The sequence below is a fragment of the Dendrobates tinctorius genome, unplaced genomic scaffold (assembly GCF_039654945.1).
Source record: "Dendrobates tinctorius isolate UK_male_01 unplaced genomic scaffold, ASM3965494v1 ptg000181l, whole genome shotgun sequence".
NCBI classification, from domain to species: Eukaryota; Metazoa; Chordata; class Amphibia; order Anura; family Dendrobatidae; genus Dendrobates; species Dendrobates tinctorius.
This window is the reverse complement of record NW_027361848.1, coordinates 5,457,758-5,476,477: the sequence shown is the minus strand read 5'-3', so window position 1 is coordinate 5,476,477 and position 18,720 is coordinate 5,457,758. Positions and strand designations below refer to the sequence as shown.

The 18,720-nt window shown below is 43.8% G+C and overlaps 1 protein-coding gene across 8 annotated transcripts in view; it reads right to left on the bottom strand.

Moving 5' to 3' along the window:
* The window catches only part of PHF10 (PHD finger protein 10), a 357,386-nt gene that overhangs the window by 150,651 nt on the left and 188,015 nt on the right, over positions 1 to 18,720 (bottom strand). For 7 of the 8 annotated variants that reach the window (XM_073551852.1, XM_073551855.1, XM_073551856.1 and 4 more), the window contains 2 exons: positions 2,641 to 2,694; positions 2,417 to 2,557 (listed from right to left, as the gene is read on the bottom strand). In XM_073551852.1, coding sequence (XP_073407953.1) covers positions 2,417 to 2,557; positions 2,641 to 2,694 — 195 coding nt within the window. The remainder of the gene's footprint in view (positions 1 to 2,416; positions 2,558 to 2,640; positions 2,695 to 18,720) is intronic. The other variant, XM_073551850.1, reaches the window with a different exon arrangement.

The window sequence follows — 18,720 nt, the reverse complement described above, 5'->3', positions numbered from 1 at the left end:
CTTTCGGTTTCATTCCATTGCTTCTCATGTTTCCATGTGCAAATGAGAATAAGGATGATGCCTCTACAATGTGACATTCCTTCAGTTATTTGTAGATATTAAGTCTCCTCTTAGCCTTTGCAAGCGAAACATTCCCAGGTCCTTTAACTGTTCCTCGTACGACATTTTGACACTCTACTCTGCTCACCATTCTGGTCGTTGGACCTTTCTTACCCTTTTTCTACATCCATTAAAATCGGTGTTTCTGAAGTCCAACCTTAAGCCTGAGTCCTCTTGATAATCCTGTTTCTAATAAATAAGTTGTAGCCTTCAAGGTTTGTATTCTAATCAGGTGTATCATCCCACCAAGTTTCAGTGATGCCTATGATATTCTATCTCTCTTCATATGTTAGCAGCTCCAATTCTCCTTGTTTGTTTCCCATGCTATGTGCATTTATATAGATACATTTTAGTCGGTAAGTCTGTTTCTCTCGCCTCTCTATTTTCATTCAGAATTTGTTGTTTTTGCTCTTTATTACCACTTCTAATAGCAGGATTCTGAAAAGAATTCATTAGCTGCATATTTTACTCTAGTTTAAAGCTCTCCTGATGAGTGTAGCAAGGCGTCTACCAAATATGTGTTATCCAGTTTTCATAAGATGCAACCCATATCTAGCAAAGAGTTAATCATACAAGTAATTCACTGTATGGTCAAGAAACCCAAAACATTGCTCACGGCACATCGATGTGGCCAGTTGTTCAAATGTAGAATCCTGTTCAATCTCCCTGGTCCATGTATATCCACTGGGAGGACCTGCACTCCAAGCTCCTTCACTTTCCAGCCTAGGTCTTCAAAGTCTCTGCTTACAGTTTCCAGGTCCTTTCTTGCTGTGTCATTTGTTCCTATGTGTATTAATAGGCATGTGTAGTCGTCTTTAGCACTGATGAGTCTTGATACCCTATCAGACATCTTTGATTTGGTCACCTGGAAGACAGCAGTAGTAATGTCCAGTCGGCAGATAGTGGATTCTGTTACTCTCAGGAGGGAATCTCACTAATCTTATAAATATGCCCTTGTTATGTGGTGTGTGTCCATAGCAGTGTATAAAGAGGATTGTGCGCCAGGCTCCATCCCAAACTTCCCCTGTGGCACCAATATTGCCCTCATATCTCTAATATAGACAGCATACTCTGTTCTCCACTCAGTAATCATACCTTCTTCAGTAAACATTCATCAATAAATCTATCAGCATCATACCAGTAGTCACAAGCCTCCCCAATTCACTCTCCCAGTAGTCACAACAACCTCCATGAATTCTTCTATTCACAGTAACTAAAACAAGATCACCCCCTTGCAACTTCTGTTAAACGTCCTCAGCTGTCAGCTATACAGTTTTATACTTCGGTTTAGGTACCAAAACCGTACCCAAACCCGGACCCCATTCAGATGAATGTTGGGCCCGAACATCCATTTTTTTGCCATGTTGTCATCTACATGACAGTCCAACAAACACTGCTTCTGGTCGGCGGTAAAGATTATTACCGCTGATCAGAGAACTGTGGTTCCCACACTGTCAGATGGCAGCGTGAGCCAGCAGCTGTGATCGGCGGTACTAACATTAATCTAATACATGCGCATTTTCTGGGGTGGCTGTAGACTGCTATTTTTATACTGGGGAGACGGGGCAATATCCATGGCGCCTTAACAGCTTGTGAACACCAGCCCCCAGTTGTCTGCTTTAGATTGGCTGGTTGTCAAAAATTAAAAGGAACCCAATGTCGTTTTTAAAATTATTTAAAAATAAATAAAAAAAATGGCATGGGGACACCTCTATTCTTGACAACCAGACATGATTAAGATGACAGCTGAAAATTGTAGTCCGAAGCTGTCAGTTTCACCCCAGCTATTGAATGCAGGTGAATCCGCATGTGTTCACTGAACTGTGCGAATTCACCACATCCAACACAATGTACGGGTGAAATTTATCTTGCGGAGGCTCGCATCTCTGCAAGATAAGCAGACAAGCTGCAGTCTGGAAAGAAGCGCCGCGTGTCCGTCTCCATGGGTGAGTCGAGGGTGTCTTTGCACACAAAGTTGGTATGGATTTCTTGAAATCCCATCCACTATGCTGTAACAGCTGGATGCTATGGGTTGGATGCCGCACAAGTACGCAGCGTTCAACCCGCATTACATACCCTCGAAGGGAATCTGTCAATAGGATCTACCCTTATAAGCTGCATATGGGCATGTACAAGGTCATAAAAAGTTAAAAAAAGGATACCTTAATATCTGCAATCTGATGACTATTCCCTAAATTTTACAAAGAAATGTGCATTTTTTGGCTTAGTACTGAGTGAAAAAAAAGTAGATCACATAAGTCAAGCTATTTATAATTAGTCAAATTTCACACATTTTTAAAATAAAAGCTCGTCTCACATGTGTTTGTAAGTCGAAGTAAGCTCGTCTCTCCTCCATCCTTTCACGATTTAAGTTGCTGTTAAATTCTGCGGCTTTCTTGGCAGCTTTTTTGATATACTCTGGTACTTTACTAGCTTCTACCTTTTGTGTGTTTTGTTGCTGTAAAATAAAAATTTTATTAACGATCATTTACATCACACAATTTAAGGTAAAAATGAAGTTTACAGTAAAACTTTCATTACTTTCCCTGTTTCATCCTGATCACATACTTCATTCTGAATCTCTTCAGTAGTTATCTGTTATGAAAAAATATTGGTGTAAAATGTTTGTGCAGTAGTTGTATAATAAACCACTAGAAATGTATATAAAAAAATCAGAGGCTGGTCTGTGTGGTATGATTTCATCTTAACCGGGCCACATTTTTTTAAATCAAGAGATCCCATTGATTTTGAGACTGTTTTTTCATGACACATTGTACTTTATGATAATGGTAAATTTATGTCGATATGTTCTGCGTTTATTTATAAAAATATAAGAGAATTTGCAATTTTTTTTTAAAGTTTAGTAATTTTACAACTTTTAATTGTTATCCCTTTAACCACTTTACCTCCGAGGGTGGTTTGCACGTTAATGACCAGGGTAATTTTTACAGTTCTGACCACTGTCCCTTTATGAGGTAATAACTCTGGAACGCTTCAATGGATCTCGGTGATTCTGCGATTATGAGACTGTTTTCTCATGACATATTGTACTTTATCATAGTGGTAACATTTATTTGCTATGACTTGCAATTAGTTGTGGGGAAAAAAAGGAAATTTGGCGAAAATTTCACAATTTTCTAACTTTGAATTTCCATGCCCTTAAATCACATAGATATGTCACACGAAATACTTCGTAACATTTCACACATGTCTACTTTACATCAGCACAATTTTGGAACAAAATTTTTTTCCGTTAGGAAGTTACCATGGTTAAAAGTTGAACAGCAATTTCTCATTTTTACACCACCATTTTTTTTTTTCTTTTGAGAGACCACATCATATTTGAAGTTACTTTAAGGGGTCTATATGATGGGGATACCCAAAAGTGACAACATTCTAAAAATCGCACCACTCAAGGTGCTCAAAACCACATTCAAGAAGTTTATTAAACCCTTCAGGTGCTTCACAGGAATTTTCGGAATGTTTAAAAAAAAAATAAAAACATTTAACTTTTTTTTTTTTTCACAAAAAATTTACTTCAGATTCATTTTTTTTTTTTTTTTTCCCAGGGGTAACCGGAGAAATTAGACCCCAAAAGTTGCAAACCACAGTTTGGGTGCATGGCAGATCTCGGAAGGGAAGGAGCGCTGTTTGACTTTTTCAACGCAAAATTGCTTGGAATTGACATCGGACGCCATGTAGCGTTTGGACACCCCTGATGTGCCGAAACAATGGAATCCCCCCACAAGTGACCCCATTTTGGAAACTGGACCTCTCAAGGAATGTACTTAGATGCATGGTGAGCACCTTGAAACTCCCAAGTGCTTCACAGAAGTTGAGCCATGAAAATAATAAAAATAACATTTTTCTCACAAAAATGTTATTTTAGCCCAAATTTTGCATTTCCATAAGGGTAACAAGAGACATTGCACCATACAATTTGTTACGTAATTTCTCTTGAGAACGCCGATACCCCATATGTAGTAGAATACTACTTTTTAGGCACAGTACAAAACTCAGAAGGGAAGAGACACCATATTGGAGTTCAGATTATTTTAGCCCCAAGTTTTTCATTTTTTCTAAGGGCTAATAGGAAATGTGTTTACAAAAAACTGAGGTCCATTTTTTCCTGAGTGCGCTAATACCCTACATGCAATTGGGAAATATTTTTCAGGCACAGTGCAAAGCACAGAATGCAAGGTGCGCCAGATATTACTGTTATGGTTTGCAGGTGCCATGACCCACTGGAAAAGCCCATGAGGTGTCAAAACAGCAGAACCCCCCCATAAGTGACCCCACTTTACGAACTACACCTCTCAATGAATTTATCTAGAAGTGCAGTGATCATTTTGACACCATAGGTATGTCACAGAATTTTATATCATAGGACAGTGAAGACAAAATAACTACATTTTTACCACCAACATTTTGTTTTAGCCAAAGATTTTACATTTTCACACAAGAAGTGGGTAAAAATGGCAACAAAATTTGTCCCACAAATTCTACTGAACGTGGCAATACCCCATATGTGGCTGTACAGTACTACTTAGCCATGCGGAGAGACACGGGAGGAACAGAGCACCATTTGCCTATTCAAATGAATGGGTCTGAGCATGTCAGTGTGTTTCCACGGACTGTGTGTCCGTTTTTTAATGTCAGCACGGGCCATAAAACGTCCAGCACACGTGCATACACATAACATACATTGATGTCATCTATGTGACACGCATCGGCGCCGGGAAGAAACGTTACAGTAAGCGCTGTTCCCGGGCGTCGGGTGCTGAACACGGCTCTCATCATTCTCCCCTGCAAGCAGGGCACAATGATGAGAGTTATATTTAAGTAATAAAAGAGACAGCACCCGACGGCTGATGGGACTATTACTCCCATCAGCCTACCCCTGCTGCTGCTAATAACAGTAACAGCAGGATCAGCGGATGGGAGTATTCATCTGCCGTTTCTGTGCAGTAAATAAATATGGTAATTAAAAAAAAAAAAAACGGTGTGGGTTCCCCCTTATTTTTGATAACCATCCAGACAAAACTCACAGCTGTAAATAAACACAGACACCCAGAACAAAAGTCCTTTATTTAAAAAAAATGACACAGACTCCTTTATTAATCTCAATTAAACCATACTTACAACCACACCTTATCCAAGCAAAGCCCTCGATCTCCTGTAATAAAAATTGAATAAAAAAGCAACAATATACCAAACCTGTTCGTTGTTCAGTCCCACACAGTAATCAATGTCTGGGGGACATACAATTTTCAACCTGGGCGGTGCAGAGATGCGACCGTCCCGGCTGAAAACCACTGGTGAATGAGCTGCTGAGAATGCAAATGCAGCGTCAGTGACCAGGTGTGACGTCATAAAGGTTACTTTCAGTCACTGAGCTCCTTTCCCAGCCGGACTGAGCTGCGATCAGATCCCCGCTAGCACCGTGAGCCCTCATGGCTCACGGTGCTAGCAGAGATCTCACCGAAGTCACCGCAGCTCAGCCCGGCTCGGAGCTCAGTGACTGGAGGTTACCTCTATGATGTTACCCTCGATTAATGACGCTGCATTCCCCAGCATCTCATTCACCAAAGGTTTTCAGCCTGGACGGTCACACCTTGGCACTGTCCAGGTTGAAAACGGTATATCCCCAGACATGTATTACGGCGTGGGACACCATGACGGATAGGTATGGTATATTGTTGTTTTTTTTATTTTACTTTCATTACAGAAGATCCTCTGCGATCTCCTGCTGTAATGTCAGTATTGTCTTTTGCTTCCTCCCCTGCCCAGGAGCTGTGGTATGTTCTGTACACTGACAAATACAGACAATTTTTAAAATAAACTTTTGTTCATGGGAAAACCCCTTTAAATAGAAATTCCTCCTGACATGCTGTGCACTGACTGTTTAGTGATGGGGTATACAGGTCAAACAAGAGATGACATGAAAAGAGAAGACGGCAGATGGGGGAGAGAGAAAGCGCACAGGGGTGAGACAGACAGAGCACAGTGGGGAGACAGCTCAAACGGGATAGCACATGAGGGGAGAACACAGCACAGGAAGGAGAGAGACAGCAGACAAGGGGGATAGCACATGGGATAGACAGGTCAAAGAAGAGAGTACAGACGGGAGAAGTCAGCACATGGGGAAAGAGAGCGTGGATAGGTGGGTGAGCACATGGGGGGGAGATTCTCAACGCTGCAAAGCCTTCCCCCATCATAACATTACCGCCCTTCCGATGCAATAGCATCGGGCCTCCATCTAGTGACATCATAAACACAAGTATAGTTGTAGCAAAATTATGCAATACATTTTAGATGTTTCTTCCAGTGGCAGAATGCGCAGCACTGCTGTTACTGCTAAAATTAGGTCAAACATCATCTAAGAGTAGGTGGGGTAAATGGAAGAGGAAGCTCTACATCCAACACCTGAGAAACCAATCCATGTACTCTCTTCCAGAACGGCAATATAGTCTGGCAATCCCAGAATATATGTGGTAATGAGCCCACTGCCCCCAGGCATCTCCAGCATCTATCTGACGTGGCAGGGTATATATTATGTTATGTATAATTATGTATATAGTGCAGGTAAAAAGTTTGGACACACCTGTCCATCCAATGGATTTTGTTTTTCTTACTAGAATCTCCAGATTGTAGATTTTCACTTTCAGACAGAACATCGCAAAATGATAATGAAACACATAAGGAACCAAGGAGTAAAGAAATGTGAATCAACCAGGATAGGTCATATTTACAATGGAATGCCTCCTTTACAGACAATAGAGTTATTTAAGCACTGCACTATTTTAAAGGTAAGGATACAAGGATGGGAAAGACAAGGAAGAGCTTTAGTATTTTATGGAATATGTAATTTTAAGGGCGTGCATGTGACCTAGTTAACTGTGCTGAATTTTGCCCCTCATTTGTAATAGCAGGTGAAGTTTGCATAGTGTTTGAGGGTAATTTGTGGAAAAAAGATTCAAGGTTTGCGGTCAACTTTATACCTAGATAATCAAGCTGATCAGAGGCCCACTGACAGGAAAATTATGCTTCAATAGCGTAACAAGAGAAAAGCAAAGGGAAATATTCAGCGCATGGGATTTTACATTAACTTTACAGGCAGAAACTAACTCAAACCTTGGATAAACTTTGTAACAATGTGGGTTGTGAGGTTTTCAGTGAAGTAAGCAGGGCTGTGGAGTCGGAGTCGGTGCTCATTTTGGTGGAGTCGGTATAAAATGGACCGACTCCTAAAATATATAATAAATTGGGTACAGTAGTTCAATGCAGAATGTGCTGAATATTTTTTCATAGGATTTTGGGAAAGTTATGAAATGTCCTATAAATGACTGTTCTATTCCTGATCTAAGGCTACATTCATACACAGCGTTTTTCCTGCGTTTTTTGAGGATACGTTTTTCAGTTGCAAAAGCAGATCAGCTTTTTAAAAAACCGCATCACCTGAAAGGTTTTTGAGCTCATAGATAATGTTTTCAATAGCAAAAGCAGATTAGAAATCTGCTCTATCTATATACCCATTTATCCATATCTGTCTATTCATATCATATTTGTACCAAAAAGAATGAAAGCCGGGTAGCACACAGACTAATACTCCTTTTTTTTAGCACCAGTCAGGTACACCTCATAGCTGCCCAAAAGGACGCCCAGGACAGGCATTGCTCGTCTTCAGTAACATCAACATCAACTGATAGTTGGAATAAATAGACTGCATTCATCACCACATCTTCTTAAGGTGCAGGCTTTATTTTCAAGTGTAGGAGTGTGAAGTATGAGGTTCTGCAGCAGCTGAGGTGTGCAGTATGAAATTCTGCGGAACAGTATGAGATTCTGCCCCCCCCCCCCCAGGTTTGATCCTGGCTACGCCCATAGTGTGAATGTAGCCTGAGGATCTAGGCTTTATCTTAGCCGAGATAAGTCATAGTGTGTGTGTATGTGTGTGTGTGTGTGTGTGTATGTATAATATATATATATATATATATATATATATATATATATATATATATATATATATATATATATATATATATACACACACACACACACAGTAAAGACCAAAAGTTTGCACATACCTTCTTAATCAAAGCGTTTTCTTTATTTTCATGACTATGAAAATTGCAGATTCACTCTGAAGGCATCAAAACTATGAATTAACACATGTGGAATTATATAATTAACAAAAAAGTGTGAAACAACTGAAAATACTGTATGTCTTATATTCTAGGTTCTTCAAAGTAGCTACCTTTTTTTGATTTCTGCTTTGCACACTCTTGGCATTCTCTTGATGAGCTTCAAGAGGTAGTCACCGGAAATGGTTTTCACTTCACAGGTGTGCCCTGTCAGGTTTAATAAGTGGGATTTCTTGCCTTATAAATGGGGTTGGGACCATCAGTTGTGTTGTGCAAAAGTCTGGTGGATACACAGGTGATAGTCCTACTGAATAGACTGTTAGAATTTGTATTATGGCAAGAAAAAAGCAGCTGAGTAAAGAAAAACGAGTGGCCATCATTACTTTAAGAAATGAAGGTTAGTCAGTCCGAAAAATTGGGAAAACTTTGAAAGTGTCCCCAAGTGCATTGGCAAAAACCATCAAGCGCTACAAAGAAACTGGCTCACATGAGGACCGCCCCAGGAAAAGAAGACCAAAAGTCACCTCTGCTACGGAGGATAAGTTCATCCTAGTCACCAGCCTCAAAAATCGCAGGTTAACAGCAGCTCAGATTAGAGACCAGGTCAATGCCACACAGAGTTCTAGCAGCAGACACATCTCTACAACAACTGTTAAGAGGAGACTTTGTGCAGCAGGCCTTCATGGTAAAATAGCTGCTAGGAAACCACTGCTAAGGACAGGCAACAAGCAGAAGAGACTTGTTTGGGCTACTAGAAAACACAAGGAATGGACATTAGACCAGTGGAAATCTGTGCTTTGGTCTGATGAGTCCAAATTTGAGATCTTTGGTTCCAACCACCATGTCTTTGTGCGACGCAGAAAAGGTGAACGGATGGACTCTACATGCCTGGATCCCACCGTGAAGCATGGAGGAGGAGGTGTGATGGTGTGGGGGTGCTTTGCTGGTGACAATGTTGGTGATTTATTCAAAATTGAAGGCATACTGAACCAGCATGGCTACCACAGCATCTTGCAGCGGCATGCTATTCCATCTGGTTTGTGTTTAGTTGGACCATCATTTATTTTTCAACAGGACAATGGCCTCAAACACACCTCCAGGCTGTGTAAGGGCTATCTGACCAAGAAGGAGAGTGATGGGGTGCTACGCCAGATGACCTGGCCTCCACAGTCACCAGACCTGAACCCAATCGAGATGGTTTGGGGTGAGCTGGACCGCAGAGTGAAGGCAAACGGGCCAACAAGTGCTAAGCATCTCTGGGAACTCCTTCAAGACTGTTGGAAGACCATTTCTGGTGACTACCACTTGAAGCTCATCAAGAGAATGCCAAGAGTGTGCAAAGCAGTAATCAAAGCAAAAGGTGGCTACTTTGAAGAATCTAGAATATAAGACATATTTTCAGTTGTTTCACACTTTAATTATATAATTCCACATGTGTTAATTCATTGTTTTGATGCCTTCAGAATGAATCTACAATTTTCATAGTCATGAAAATAAAGAAAACTCTTTGAATGAGAAGGTGTGTCCAAACTTTGATCTGTACCGTATACATGTACATGTATACAGTGTATTACATATTTACAATTTATTACAGTTTTTTGTGTTCTAAAGTTGTATTCCAATAAATAGATATTATGTTCTATCTAAATATCTTGATTATTGGATCATAGAAATGATTAAATGTCTGATGTTCACATTGTACTACAATACATTTTTGACTTAAATATAAGCAATATATGTGGGAGTCGGAGTCTGAGTTGGTGTAAGGGAAATTGAGGAGTCGGAGTCGCAGGTTTGGCTTACCGACTCCACAGCCCTGGAGTAAGATAGAGTAGATATCATCAGCAAACAAAGATATGTGGGACTAATGTCATCTCAATGCCACAAACACTTGAATTGAAGCAAATCTGATGGTCAAAGGTTCAATAGCAAGTAAAGGCCCCGTTACACACAACGATATTGTGAACGATATCGTTGCAACGTCACCAGTTTGGTGACGTTGCAGCGATGTCGAAACCACATCGTTGCGTGTGACATGTAGCAACGATGAACGATCAGTTGACTGATCGTTAATCGTTGCCTAATGATCTGGGCCATAATTCTATAGTTGGGCTCCCGCTGGGCAGCACACATCGCTGCGCGTGACAGCGAGAGACCAACGATTAGCGATGCTGGGATCTGGTATCCAGGGTAAACAGCGGGTAACTAAGAGCCGCGCGGTTCTTAGATACCCGCTGTTTACCCTGGATACCAGCTTGCTCGCTGGTCCTGATCGTTGGTGAGTCTGTCTATGTGACAGCTCACCAGCGATCAGCTAACTATGTCCCAGCGATCCTATCCATGTCGGATCGTTGGGACATTGAAGCGTGTAAGGGGGGCCTAAGAAAAGCAATGGGGGACAGTTTTAATGGGTGCCTCTTAATAGGAAACAAGGCTAAAGAGAAGTCATTACAACATATTTGAGCAGTTGGGAGATTGTAAAAGGCATAAATTCAATATATGAAATGATTAGAGAACGCCCATCTACGCAGTACCGCAAGTAAGTCCAAGACTCAGAGTCAAGTGCTTTTTTATATCAAGTGAAAGGAACATTGCATTTAGTTTGCGTTCCCTGCAGTGGAAGGGAGACCTCATGTACGGTATTTTTCGGACTATAAGACGCACCGGACCATAAGATGCACCCCAAATTTTGGAATGGAAAATAGCAGAAAAAGGATTTTTATAAGATGGGGGTCCGTCTTATTGTCCGAATTTAAGGTATCTTACCTGAGGGCAGGCGGTGGTAGAGTAGGGTCACAGGAAGCTGGCGGCGGCAGAAGAGGGGCAACGCTGAAGTCCTGGGGTATCCCAGCGGTGCGATGCTGCAGGTCGGCGGTGAGGTAGAGCAGATAGCAAGGAGCAGAACCTGGAGACATTTACCAAACACTGCAGCATCTTCACGTTATTACTGATTCAGGATGTTGGCGGCAGAAATGTGGCGACACCGCAGCCCGGTGTCCACGGCGAGTAGAGCAGAGTGCATCATCGGTTTCTAGGTGGCCATCTTCCTGAGGCCGCGCATGCACTGATTGAGATTTCGGCAGCCCTCGGCTTCAGTAAAATGGCCGCTGAGATCCCAATCTGTGCATGCGCAGCCTCCGCCAGCCATTTTCCTGAAGCCGAGGGCCGCCGAGATCTCAAGCCCACAGCCTCAGAAAACTGGAGTGCGAGAGGTCAGCTGAGATCTCAATCCACGCACGCGCCGCCTCTGGCGGCCCACGGCTTCAGGAAGATGGCCGCAGGGAAACCATAACAATGCACGCAACACCACCCATCGCTGAGCCTCAGCATCGCCACACACCTCTGCCACCACCGGTTCCCTGAGGAAGGAACACTGCTTCACCACTGCCGCAACCACCCGGTAAGCCTGCGTTTGGACTATAAGACGCACCACCCATTTCCCCCCAAAAAAATTTGGGAGGAAAAGTGCATCTTATAGTCTGAAAAATACGGAATATTATCAGAGGCCCGTCTATGTGGCACAATACTGACGTGATCTCTAGGTGTTAAATAACCCAAAACTATGTTGAGGTTTTGAATAAAAATTTCTGCTTAGTTTAAGGTCAATGTTAATTAGGGAGATGGGTTATTAGTTTGACGATAACCTATGGTCTGAATTTGGCTTGAGTATCATAGTTATTGGGGCTATAAGGGTGGTTGTACCAGGTGATCATTCATTTCCTAAAGAGATAAAATAGGCAGTGAGGTGTGAGCGAAGGGTAGTTGCATATATTTTTGCAGTGTAGGGCAGAGAACCCACCAGGATGAAGTTATTTGTTTCACTTGAGTACAGGGGTAGCTTCTTCTACTTCAGAAGAAAGAAACAGGTTGGTTTAGGACACGGGTGGGGAATCTTTTTTCTGCCAAGAGCTAGTTGGATATTTATACAATCCTTTGAGGGCCGTACAAATTCCGCCCACAAAGTACATCCTGACTCTGCCACTGGTGTCAGGACGTAATCTTTCATTGCATGCCCTTCAGTGTTCAGTAGTGAACACTGTGTGTGTGCTCACAGAGCAAGAAGAAACTAATGAGATGGTGGCAATCAAAATACAACTCCCTGCCAAAGTACTACAGCCCCTGAGAATCTTCCTAAGGGCCAGATAAAAGATCATCGAGGACCGTAAATAGCCCAGGGGATGGAGGGTCCCCACCCCTGGTTTAGAAGGTTAGTGTGACAATCATTTCTGCTGCCTCAGGATAATTACTCAAACCACAAATCCAGACTATGCAAAGGCTATGTAACAAAGAAATAGAGAGATGTAGTGCTGTGCCACATACATAATCTCCAGACATCAACCCAATTGAAAATGTTTGGAATGACAACAGAGTAAAGGCAAAGCAGCCAACTAGTGGTCAGCATCTCTGGGAACGCTATTCTAGGGGACTACCTGATTAAAAGGAATCCATCAGCAGGATTGTGCACACTAACCTACAGACAGTGTCAGGTTGGCGCCGTTAAAATGACAAAAATGATACTTGGGTGATGAAATCCATCTTGTACTTGTTTTTTAATGATATGCCCGTGCTGCAGGGCGGGCCTGTGTGTTGGGGGGGCGGGGTCTTCCTGTGGTTCTCTGCTGAGGTATTCATAATGCAGACTTCTGACAGGTCACTGATCTGTCCCCTAGTGTGCATAATGAATACCTGTATATACTGAAGAAAAAAAACGGAAAAAAAAAACACTTCTGTGGGCAGGTGCCTGACATGTCACCTGTGCTGGAGCATAATCGCATGTTTAGTGTCCAGTTAATAAAGTATTCTTGATGTTATTGAGCAAGTGTTAAAAAATACATATATATATATATATATATATATATATATATATATATATATATATATATATATATATATATATATATATATATATATTGAAAATGGCGCCCACCTGCACAGTAGCAGCTATCTGTGTATAGAGATCCAATAGCTACTATTACGCAGGCGGCGCCATCTTGATGGAGAAGGAAAAAAAATGCCTGTCTTCCTCCAAGATGGCGCTGCCCGCGTTTGCGCAGTAGCAGCTCTTGGCGATCTCCCGAGGGGTAGAGGGAAGCCATTGTATCCGCCGGGATTGTGCAATACAGTGCAAAACAGGTACAATATACATTAATATCTTTGATTTGATTTTCCTCACGGTTTGGTTTACATGCCAGGCACAGCACTTTCCTGACTGAGTAACACCCTATCATACTGTATCTTTACTGTGATTACATCGACACGCTTTCATAGTAGTCTTTATAAGATACCATTTTCAGGGAGACACCTCATATATGATCCACAGAAACAAGCGAGCATATTTCAGGATTACTGTTCCCATCTATATTAATTACCCTTTGGCTAAGTGCACACATAGCAGAAATTTTCTGCTGAAAAACAGGACTCCCTTCCCAGAAACCGCGCGTTTGAGCGTTTTTTTTTAGTTTTTTTTTTCTGCGCGGTTTCTAGACACATGGAAAAAGCCAGAAACGCGGAAAAAAAACGCGAAATTAATGAGCATGCTGCGTTTTTACCGTGATGCGTTTTTTTTCGCGGTAAAAAACGCATCAATGTGCACAAAAAGTGCAAAATGCATAGAAATGAATGGGAGGCTTCTTTTTCGCGTTTTTCCCGCTGATTTTTTGGCAAATCTGCGGGAAAAACTGCGAAAAAAAACGCTGTGTGTGAAAACAGCCTAACTCTACCCATAGACCAGATTGATAGATCTGAAAGACTCAAAATTTACTTGGACTCCTTTCAATTACCAACCTTGAGTGCGGAAGCACTTTTAACACTAAATAACATAACTGAAGAACTGGGGAATACAGTTAAAGAATTGCCCCAGGGTAAGGCCCCAGGGCCTGATGGGTTCATGTATTTATATTACAAAACATTCCAGAAAGAACTAATGGCCTTTATGCTACCTCTATTTAATTCCTTCATGTCGGGTTCTCCCATTCCTCCCTCTATGCTGAGATCACATATCACTGTAAAACAAACAGGGAATGGACCCTGCTGATTGCGCCAACTATCATCCCATTTCCCTACTAACTGCGGATCTTAAAATATTTACTAAAATCCTGGCTAAAAGATCGAGTTTGTTTCTCCAGGATTTAATCCATAAAGATCAGGTCAGTTTTGCAGCAAATAGGAAAGCGGGTGATAACACTAGACGTACTATAGATCTTATTGATGTCCTTCAAAGAAATGGTCAGTCTGGTCTTTTGTTCAGTTTAGATGCTGAGAAGGCATTCAACCGACTGAGTTGGCCTTTTTTATTTGCATATTTACACAGGTATGGCCTATCGGTCCATTTTTTCAGGCTATACAGGCTTTATATTCCTTGCCCAAGGCTATGGTTAAACTCCCCCATGCATCTTCCTCTCCTATCAATATCTCAAATGGATCTAGACAGGGGTGTCCTCTCTCTCCCCTGCTGTTTGTCCTCTGCACAGAGTCCTTGGGCTTCCAAAATAAGGAATAATCGAGATACCCAGGGCATTAAGGTACGGGAGAGAGCGTTCAAGTTGTCCCTATTTGCAAATGATATTCTCCTCACCCTCACCAACCCACACATTTCCCTCCCCATTCTTCAAGCTACAGAATATGGACTACTCTCAGGGTACAAGGTAAATACAACAAAGACTGAAGCTCTCCCAGTTAACTTACCAAGCGCAATGGTGGACGCTCTCAGATCAAAGTTTAAATTTGCATGGAAGGAAACCAAAATTAAATATTTCTGTATTTTCCTGACTGGTTCTTACGACTCTCTTTATAGACATAATTTCCCGGCCTTCTATCAAGAGATTAATGGGTTACTTTCTAGATGTTCTAAACTTCCTCTCTCACGTTTTGGCAGAGAAAATTCGATAAAGATGTCTATTATACAGTGGGGAAAAAAATATTTAGTCAGCCACCAATTGTGCACATTCTCCCACTTAAAAAGATGAGAGAGGCCTGTAATTGACATCATAGGTAGACCACAACTACGAGAGTCAAAATGAGAAAACAAATCCAGAAAATCACCTTGTCTGATTTGGCAACATTTATTTTGCAAATTATAGTGGAAAATAAGTATTTGGTCATTAATAAAAGTTCATCTCAATGTTTTGTTATATATCCTTTGTTGGCAATGACAGAGGTCAAACGTTTTCTCTAAGTTTTCACAAGGTTGGCACACACTGTTGGTGGTATGTTGGCCAATTCCTCCATGCAGATCTCCTCTAGAGCAGTGATGTTTTGGGCCTGTCGCTGGGTAACACGGACTTTCAAATCCCTCCAAAGATTTTCTATGGGGTTGATATCTGGAGACTGGCTAGGCCACTCCAGGACTTTCATATGCGTCTTACAAACACACTCCATCATTGCCCTTGCAGTGTGCTTGAGATCATTATCATGCTGAAAGACACATCACGTTTCATCTTCAATGCCCTTGCTGATGGAAGGAGGTTTGCACTCAAAATCTTACAATACATGGCCCCATTCATTCTTTCGTGTACACGGATCAGTCGTTCTGGTCCCTTTGCAGAGAAACAGCTCCAAAGCATGATGTTGCCACCCCCATGCTTCACAGTAGGTATGGTGTTCTTTGGATGCAACTCTGCATTCTGTCTCCTCCAAACACGATGAGTTTTGTTTCTACCAAACAGTTCTACTTTATCAGACCATATGACATTCTCCCAATATTCTTCTGGATAATCCAAATGCTCTCTAGCAAACTTCCGAAGGGCCCAGACATGTAGTGGCTTCAGCAGGGGGACAAGTCTGGCATTGCAGGATCTGAGTCCCTGGCAGCGTAGTGTGTTACTGATGGTAGCCTTTGTTACGGTGGTCCCAGCTCTACGCAGGCCATTCACTATGTTCCCTCGTGTGGTTCTGGGATTTTTGCTCACCGTTCTTGTGATCATTTTGACCCCACGAGGTGAGATCTTGCATGGAGCCCCAGATTGAGGGAGATTATGAATGGTCTTGTATGTATTTCCATCATAATTTGTCAAATAAATCTTGCCAAATCAGACAAGGCTACTTTCTGGATTTATTTTCTCATTTTGACTCTCATAGTTGTTGTTTACCTTCAGGGCCGCAGCTATAATGAGGCAAGTTGAGCCAGGTGATGAAGCGGCAGACAGCAGGGGGCGGCATTATGCGCTCCTCTACCCGCAGCACCCACAATTTAGCCTCTGCACGCTGGTGCTGCGGTCGTGCAAGAGGCTGTAATTGATGAGATCACAGGAGGGAAGGAGTCAGGGCCCCCTGATCATGTGACGCCCTGACTCCTCCCCTCCTGTGACCTCATCACAGGTCCTGTAGTCGCTCCTCTCCTCATCTGTAGCATCTTCAATCCGGATATCATGTGACCCTGACTCCTCCCCTCCTATGACCTCATAACAGGTCCTGTGCGCATCAGCCCTTGTTTTATGCAGGACTCTGCTGTCTGTCATCGTCCTGGATGAGGGAAGTTTATTTGTGGCGTCAGGGGGGTTTACAGGGTGTATGTAGCAGAGCCGCGAGTGTGTGAGGTGTACAGAGCAGAGCTGCAAGTGTACGAGGTGTACGGAGCAGAGATGTCTACTGAGTGGAGCTGTGTGTGTGTATGAGGTGTACGGAGCAGAGATGTGTACGGAGTGGAGCTGTGTATGTACACGGAGTGGAGCCGTGTGTGTGTACGAGGTGTACGGAGCAGAGCCGCGAGTGTGTGAGGTGTACGGAGCGGAGCTGTGTGTGTGCGAGTTGTACGGAGCGGAGCCGTGTGTGCGAGGTGTAAGGAGCAGATCCGCGTGTGTAAGAGGTGTAACACACCTTACACCTCTTACACACGCGGCTTCATTCCGTACACCTCGTACACACGCGGCTCCGCTACGTACACCTCACACACTCGAGGCTCTGCTCCGTACACCTCGTACACGTGTGGCTCTGCTCCATACATCTCGTACACGTGCAGCTCTGCTCCGTGCACCTCGGACCTCTTACACACGCGGCTCTGCTCCTTACACCTCATACACACGCGGCTCTGCTCCTTACACCTCGTACACACGCGGCTCTGCTCCTTACACCTCGTACACACGCGGCTCTGCTCCTTACACCTCGTACACACGCGGCTCTGCTCCTTACACCTCGTACACACGCGGCTCTGCTCTTTACACCTCGTACACACGCGGCTCTGCTCTTTACACCTCGTACACACGCGGCTCTGCTCCTTACACCTCGTACACACGCGGCTCTGCTCCTTACACCTCGTACACACGCGGCTCTGCTCCTTACACCTCGTACACACGCGGCTCTGCTCCTTACACCTCGTAAACACGCGGCTCTGCTCCTTACACCTCGTACACACGCGGCTCTGCTCCTTACACCTCGTACACACGCGGCTCTGCTCCTTACACCTCGTACACACGCGGCTCTGCTCCTTACACCTCGTACACACGCGGCTCTGCTCCTTACACCTCGTACACACGCGGCTCTGCTCCTTACACCTCGTACACACGCGGCTCTGCTCCTTACACCTCGTACACACGCGGCTCTGCTCCTTACACCTCGTACACACGCGGCTCTGCTCCTTACACCTCGTACACACGAGGCTCTGCTCCTTACACCTCGTACACACGAGGCTCTGCTCCTTACACCTCGTACACACGCGGCTCTGCTCCTTACACCTCGTACACACGCGGCTCTGCTCCTTACACCTCGTACACACGCGGCTCTGCTCCTTACACCTCGTACACACGCGGCTGCTTTTTACACCTCGTACACACGCGGCTCTGCTCCTTACACCTCGTACACACGCGGCTCTGCTCCTTACACCTCGTACACATGCGGCTCCGCTCCTAAGAGGTGTAAGGAGCAGAGCCGCGTGTGAAAGAGCTGTAAGGAGCGGAGCCGCGAGTGTACGAGGTGTAAGAAGCGGAGCCGTGTGTGTTTGTATAAGGTGTACGGAGTGAAGCCGCGCGTGTGGGAGGTGCAAGGAGCAGAGTTGTACGTGTACGAGGTGTACGTTGTAGAGATGTGTACGGAGTGGAGCTGTGTGTGTGTACGGAGCGGAGCTGTATGTGTGTACGAGGTGTTTGGAGCAGAGATGTGTACGGAGAGGAGCTGTGTGTGTACACGGAGCGGAGCCGTGTGTGTGTATACGAGGTGTACGGAGCAGAGCCGTGAGTGTGTTGGGTGTGCAGAGCTGTGTGTGCGAGGTGTACGGAGCGGAGCCACGTGTGTGCGAGGTGTAAGGAGCAGAGCCGCATGTGTACGAGGTGTACGGAGCAGAGATGTGTACGGAGCAGAGCCGTGTGTATGGAGCGGAGCAGCGCGTGTGCGAGGTGTACGGAGCGGAGTAGCGCGTGTGCGAGGTGTACAGAGCGGAGCTGCACGTGTATGGAGCAGAGCCGCACGTGTACGGCGCAGAGTCGCATGTGTGTGAGGTGTATGGAGCAGAACCGCGTGTGTACGAGGTGTATGGAGCAAAGCCGCA